Genomic DNA, 7,222 nt, shown 5'->3' with positions numbered 1-7,222 from the left:
CAATGCAGAATCTATTCTTGATATGGCTGAGCATCTGATTATCATGATTCATGTTAGACTATACTGAATTGTTCATCTTTGCTCTGTCTATCCTCTATGCGTAGGTCGCGAAGTTCAAAAAATGATTAGTATTTAGTCAAGTCGTACTCTGCACTCAATAAAATTATTGGTATCAATGTTAGTTTCTTCTCTGTTGGTTCTTTTAAAAGTACGTTCATTTGAAAACTTTGATGAGATAAATTGCAGGTATTTTAACTATTATTATATTTATGATTTTCCAATTATACATGTATGCTTCCTCTTTTAGCGATTTCGTAAAAATAGGCCGTGTGTCTCTTATGCTTAAGCATACCCATATTCAGCCCAAAAGGAAAGCGATTTACTCCGGTTGAACAAAAAGTATCTCGAGGTACCGGTATCTCACGGTACCAAATCGTTTTCGATTGTTGGATCTAACAATGGCCATCCTGCCCAATTAATTATAACTATCGGAAACGATTTGGTACCATGAGGTACCGGTAGCTCAAGATATTTTTTTTGTTGGATCGGAGCAAATTTCAAAAGGCAAAGCCCATTAGTACATAGCTTATTTAGTTTGATAGGAAGTAAAGGAGAACACAATGGTACAACTTAGCCAGCGGATATTTTAGAACTTATCGTTCTCAAACTTACCATGCTATCGGACAAAAGTACTGGAATAGGCTTTACTAATATACTTCCAGTAGCATCAACAATGATGGTTTCGAAAGATACAAAAGTTGCAATATTATTTTGCGCACATGGCTATGCAATATTGTAAATTAACAATACAAATAACTTCCTGCATTGTTGTTTTTTGCGTGAATTTTGGAAATTTCTTATTTTACGCTTGATTGCGAAAATATACTTGTTTTTTGTTGTTTGATTTGTGTACTGAATATCACTCTAGTGTCAGCATGGATATGTTACTATTTGGCCAGAACTTAGGGTTGTGTTTAGTTCGCCAAAAGAAAATTTTTAGGTGTCACATAAGATATTTGACTGGATATCGGAAGATGTTTTTGGACATGAATGAAAAACTAATTTCATAACTCGGCTGGAAACCGCGAGATGAATCTTTTGAGCCTAATTAAGCCGTTATTAACACGCGTAGGTTACTGTAGCACCTATGGCTAATCATGAACTAATTAGACTCAAAAGATTCGTCTCGTGATTTCCATGCAAACTATGCAATTAGTTTTTATTTTTATTTATATTTAATGCTCTATGCAAGTGTCCAAAGATTCGATGTGACGTTTTTTAGGAAAAAAATTTGGGGGACTAAACCAGGCCTTAGCTTGAGGTCTGCACTAAAATTTATACACGCGAGCTCGTCTTCTTCTCCGGCAAGCAATGGTGGATACGGTTCGCCGACAGAACATCATCCTCTAACTTACTGTTATTTTAACGCTCGTTGGCCTAGATGTAAGCGACCGACGTAAGAAGCTTCTTCGTACGTTCGCCGACACACCATCCACCGGTCACGTTGCCCTAGCGTTGTACGTGCCCAACAGCCCAAAGTTAGCTAGTCGTAGAGCTCATCAAAATCAAAGCCCGCGAAGCTCCCGAGCCAGCTCGTCGACCTCCACCCACGAGCTCCCACCTTCCCTCGTCGCCGCCGCCGCCTCCACGGCGAGCTCCTCCACCCGCGCGCCCACATGACTCCACTCGCTGTCACTGGCCTCCCCACCATCCTCCGCCATGAGGACGGTCGCCTCGAGCACGCGCGCCACCTCGTCGGCGGTTGGCGGCGCCGCGACGCCTCCCCAGGACACCGGCACGGCGGTGCGGAGCTCGTCGACGAGCAGCCGCGCGTTCACGAACTGGTCGGCCACCATCGGCCACGTCAGCATGGCCACCCCGGCCGCCACCGCCTCCAGGATAGAGTTCCACCCGCAGTGGGTGACGAACCACCCCACCGCCCGGTGCCGCAGAGCTGACAGCTGCGGCGCCCACCCGCGGATCACCGTGCCCCTGCCGCCCGCCGCCGCGCGCTCCTCGAACCCCTCCGGGAGCGCCGTGTGCGACCCCGCCGCCCAGACGAACGCCGCGCCGGTCCGCTCCAGCGCCGCCGACAGCGCCGCCACGTGAGGCGGCTGCAGCAGCGCCATGCTCCCGAAGCTGACGTACACGACAGTGCGGTCGGCGAACTGGTCCAGCCACGCGCAGAGCTCCGACGCGGCCACGGCCATCTCGCCGCCGCGGTTGCCGGACACGTCGGACTCCGGCGCCAGCGGGCCTATGGCGCGCACGCGCCTGAATCCCAAGTCGGCGAGAGGCCTCTCGAGGTACTGCCCCTCCAGCCGCCGGAATGTGTTTGACACGAACGACGAGCTCTCGAGGTTCCAGAGGAAGTTGCTCTTGAAACCCTCGGCGATCTCGTCGCTTTTCTTGTACGTCCGGTACGTTCGCGTGATCTGCCGCCATGGATACGCCGGACAGCCCGGGATATCAGGGAAGGTGACGGGGCACTCGTCGTCATTCTCATCGTCCGGCCGGGGCATCACGCGGTACAGAGGGTGCATCACGGCGGCGGCGTACACGCCGGCCGGCGAGAACACGACGTGCGTGACGCCGAGCTCGGCGGCGAGCGGCTGCATCCACCCGCAGAGGAAGTCGGACAGCACGGCGACGACGCGGTGGTGCGTGTCCGCCCTATCGCGCGCCCACGACCCGAGCGGGCCGCGCAGCCCCGCAAACGCGACGACGAGCTTGGCGAAGAGCTCGGGCGGGGACCCCTTGGCGTTCTCGACGCCAGCGGGGATGGCAGGGTGGGAAGGGAACGGCAGGGTGAGCGCGAAGACGCCGCCGCCGTCGCCCGTGTGCTCGGCGAGGTGGGGCGCGAGGAGCGGCGCCGTGGCGGGCGTCACGACGACGGTGAGGCGGAGGCCGCCGCGGGACGCGAGGAGGCGGACGATGTCGATGAACGGGATGAGGTGGCCCTGCGCCGGGTACGGGACGACCAGGACATGCGCCGCGGCGTCGGTGACCGTCGCCATGACGTACGGTGTTATTGCGGTGATCAGGGCCTCGATTAATTACCGCTTCTTTTAAGTATGCACAATAGTTAGGGTGGACTAATTTTTAACAGAACAGGTAAGAGTCGCATTTGGTTTGCTAATTTTTAACAGAATAGTTAAGAGGATGCTGTCGCAATTGGTTTCTGGCGGACGGTTTTTTCTCTCGTGAAATTTAAATTTAGTTAATTTGGACGGACGGTCTTAGCCAATTACAGTTCAAAATGCACGTCTTTTTTTATTTTGCGAGGGTCCTCTTTGTTCACACCGCGAATTTTCTAACAGAGCAGGTAAGAAAATGCTGTACCGATCGCTTCTGGTCGGTAATACCTCGATCCTAAATTAAAACATGGGGCTGTCTATATAACTTATGACATAAAATCTCACATCCTATTATTCGAATTTTGGATCATTAGATATGCTTCAAAATTCGTGTAGACCACTTAACCTAACTTCTCTCCTCCACCCCCGTTCAGATCGCGCCGCCACCATCTTCCTCCCATCCCATGCACGATCCCCGTCGTCGCCGGCCTCGCCGGCTGGACGGAGAGAGTCAATGGCGCCGGCGAGACCCCCCGGTGAGCCCCCTCCCCCCCTCTCTTTCTTCTCAAGGCGGCAACGGCGAGGTTCCCCCACTCTGCCATGGCGGTGTGTTTTTGTGGTGATCTGGGCCTCGATTAATTACAGCTTTTTAAGTATGCACAATTAGTTCAGGGTGGATGTTGTTTTGTTCACAACATGGCTTTTGTTGACTGCTAATTTTTAACAGAACAGGTAAGAAGATGTTGTCGCAGCTAATTTTTGGCGGAGGATTTTTTTCTCTCATGAAATTTAAATCCTATATTTACTACAAAGTTATAACCTTCTAACTCCTAAATCTTAACATACGAAGATGACACATCATCATACACTAACAAATTGCCACATCATCATCCACTAACAATAATTACATTTAATTTAAACATCATACAAACATGCTGTATTATCTAATTTTATAATTTATTAAATTTTAGAGCTTTTAATATACAAGCATGTTAAATCATTATCCCACATAATTCACATAGAATTTCAATATATATATCTTCATTATTTTTTATAATATTCTATTTATACCTATATAGTTCAAATGAATATTATTTCTCTCTTCTCTCATTAAGCTATATCGCATCAATTTTTTTATGCTTAAATGATTAATCTAGGGTCCAAATTACGTCTCCCATTTTCTTCTCTCATTAAGCCATTTTTTTAGCCTATAGATGAAATCTACGGTCGAACTAACTCCGTACTTTTCTTCTCTCATAAAGTCATATAAACTTACTTTTACACTTAAGCATCATTCTATATACTTTTCAAATTAAAATTATCATAAACCTTGCTAACCTATGCAATCTTATGTTATCTAGCTATTATACACATTACTTTTACTAGAAAAATACCTGTGCATTGCAACGGGTGAATGTTATTTTAATAATAATTATACGGTTTAGTTAGGATGAAATTCACCGTGATAATTCGCTTGGATATTTTTTAAAAAAGTCATGAGCTGCAATTAGGAGTCCGACTTTCATCTGAAGTTATCATGCAAGTTTTTTTTAAAGAAATTTCTTATATGACTTCTATTGTATTTTCAAAAGCAAACGAACTTAAAATCCGATTCAAACACGGATATGTATTTCCAAAAGTGAACAAATTTAAAAACCTACTCAAATACGGATGACATACCAAAACACCGGTAAAAACATCTTCAAATTTTATAATAGTATTGACTTATTGTTATTGTACTAAACTCCCGCTGCAACACGTGCACTTAGTTTACTTAATTTGGATGGTCAGTATATTTGGAGAATGCCTCTCCTCGGGCGCAGAACACCAACAGAGAAATCGGGCGGGCAGCTACACTGCCTCTCTTTAAATATTTTTATTCCTAAACTACTTATCCGATCTACGATCCGATAACACTGTTGAATTCGTTATAATTAATAAATCTTTATATCAAGATATCATATGATTATATTATGTTTAAAGAAAAACAAGTGTTTCAAACCATTAAAACTCATTGTTTCATACTCATAATGATATGTTTCAATGTGTGTCTTAGTATGTTTCATAAAATTCTTAAAACTACACACCGCTACTCTCTCTCTCGATCTCATCCTTGCATGCATGCAATTTAGTGAACTTTAAAACGATTTTCTTTTAAACTAATTATCCAATCTACGATGCAATAACGCTGTTATATTCGTTATAATTAAATCTTTACAGCAAGATATCACACGATTATATTTGATGAAAGAAAAATATATGTTTCAATCCGTTAATACTAGTTGTTTTATATGTAATAACGTCATGTTTCAACTTGTATTTTCACCATGTTTCATAAAAAAATTAAATGTTTCAGTTGTTAGATTTTTTTTCACTGTATATAACTTGATATTTCACTCGTTTCTCCAGTGGAACATTTGACTGACCGCTTTTTTTTTTACATGGGGCACCCGATGAAAAGATTCCTTCCAGTATATTTGGAGAACGCATCCGCACGTGCGGGATTGCTTTTCCATGCACGTGACGTCGTGACCATATATTTTCCACTGGGGAGTATCTGCCTATCTGGCGATCAAAAATTTTCTACAGTACAGTCAGATTTACCATCGTTGGATTAGCGTGGGCTAGTGTCTTGAACTCTTGATAGTCACGTGGTTATATCGTATTTAATTGTTCTATCGAACTTATTGCCACACAAATTCAAGGCATAGCAAAATTACAATGACTACTTTACAACCACATCAAGCACAACATAAATCATTATTGATCCATATCAAACTTAAAACACTACTAAAAATAATTTTTCTAGACGGTCAAAATTGATTTTTGCATGCGGTTGGACCCACTGTATGCCCGAAAAGGTATGAAAAAATACTGACTTTTTTTTATGTGGGTGGCGCACCCGCGTGTGAAAATCGAGCGCTTAAGCCGTGTCACACCCAGAAATTCACGAGCCAGAATTTTCAAGCTAGATGTGCATTAAATCCCCTGTCCAGGACCGGCAAGGGTAAAAAAAAACAAAGTTGATATACAGATTGTCACGCCCATAAATTTAACCCAAATTTCCAGACTATTTTATTTATTAAATCCCTGTCCAGAAATTAGTCAGGGTACACAAATCGACAAATTAATATACATATTCAAACGCAAATAAAGCGTAAACACTTACAGAAGAGGCACTTAGTCCTCATACCGAAACGAAAGCAGCAACAGCGGAAAAAGGTGATCCTGACGGAGGGCTTAAGCTCCACTCCACTGGCAAAACTCAACTGTGGTGTGAGCCTTGGTCCTCAAACTTCGTCTTCAGCTGAGAAGCACTACACTTCTAAAGGGGCAATTTTGTCCCAGATGGTATTTGAGTAAAGACACCTTGGTTGAGGATGGTATTCTAGCGAAGCCCGATGGTATTTGAGCGAATTCCATCTAATGCGATGGTAGATATGCAATTTTCTCGGTGGAGGCAGCCAAGAACGATAAGGTGGTGACGTGTTGGCCCAGTGCCGAAAGCTCTAGCTATATGTACCCGACAATTAATGTTTGCATAAATTGACATTTCCAGTGCAAATTAAGTTGATTGTTTGATGGATGGCGACCTCAACGCTGACATGGGGTAATTAACTTTCCTTTCCATTTTATTTTAAGTGTAATCATTAGTTTCCGTGCTTAATTTGATCGTCCATCTTATTTAAAATTTTTTAAAACTAGAAAAAATGCCCTTCGTTGCAATGGGTGAATGTTATTTTAATCTTATTATTATTATACGGCTTTAGCTAGGATGATATTTACTATGGGAATTCGCTTGGATATTTTTTTTAGAAAATTATAAGTTGCAATTAGGACTCCGACTTCCATCTCAAGTTAGCATGCAAGTTTTTTTAAAAAGAAATTTCTTATACAACTTCTTTTGTATTTCCAAAAGCAAACGAACTTATAATCCGACTCATACACAGATCTGTATTTTCAAAAGAGAAAAAAACTTAAAAACCGACTCATATACAGATGACATATCAAAATACCAGCAAAAATATATTCAATTTTGCACTTAAAATAAGACGGAATTTAGTTGTACTTATTGACCGCGGTCATCCTCTCCGGTGATCAAGCTCCTCTTCTTCTCCGTCGACGGCCATTGTAGACGGATAAGC

The 7,222-nt window shown here is 43.5% G+C and overlaps 1 protein-coding gene across 1 annotated transcript; it reads right to left on the bottom strand.

Moving 5' to 3' along the window:
• Positions 1 to 681: 681 nt before the first annotated feature.
• Positions 682 to 3,067, bottom strand: LOC112936033 (UDP-glycosyltransferase 89B2-like). The gene has a single exon (XM_015786791.3). It carries the CDS (start codon positions 3,015 to 3,017, stop codon positions 1,566 to 1,568), a length of 1,452 nt encoding a protein of 483 aa, XP_015642277.1. The 5' UTR covers positions 3,018 to 3,067; the 3' UTR covers positions 682 to 1,565.
• Between the last annotated feature and the right edge of the window lie 4,155 nt (positions 3,068 to 7,222).

Source organism: Oryza sativa, chromosome 6, assembly GCF_034140825.1.
Source record: "Oryza sativa Japonica Group chromosome 6, ASM3414082v1".
NCBI lineage: Eukaryota > Viridiplantae > Streptophyta > Magnoliopsida > Poales > Poaceae > Oryza > Oryza sativa.
Note: the sequence above shows the minus strand (reverse complement) of the source record. Positions and strands in the feature narration are given on the sequence as shown.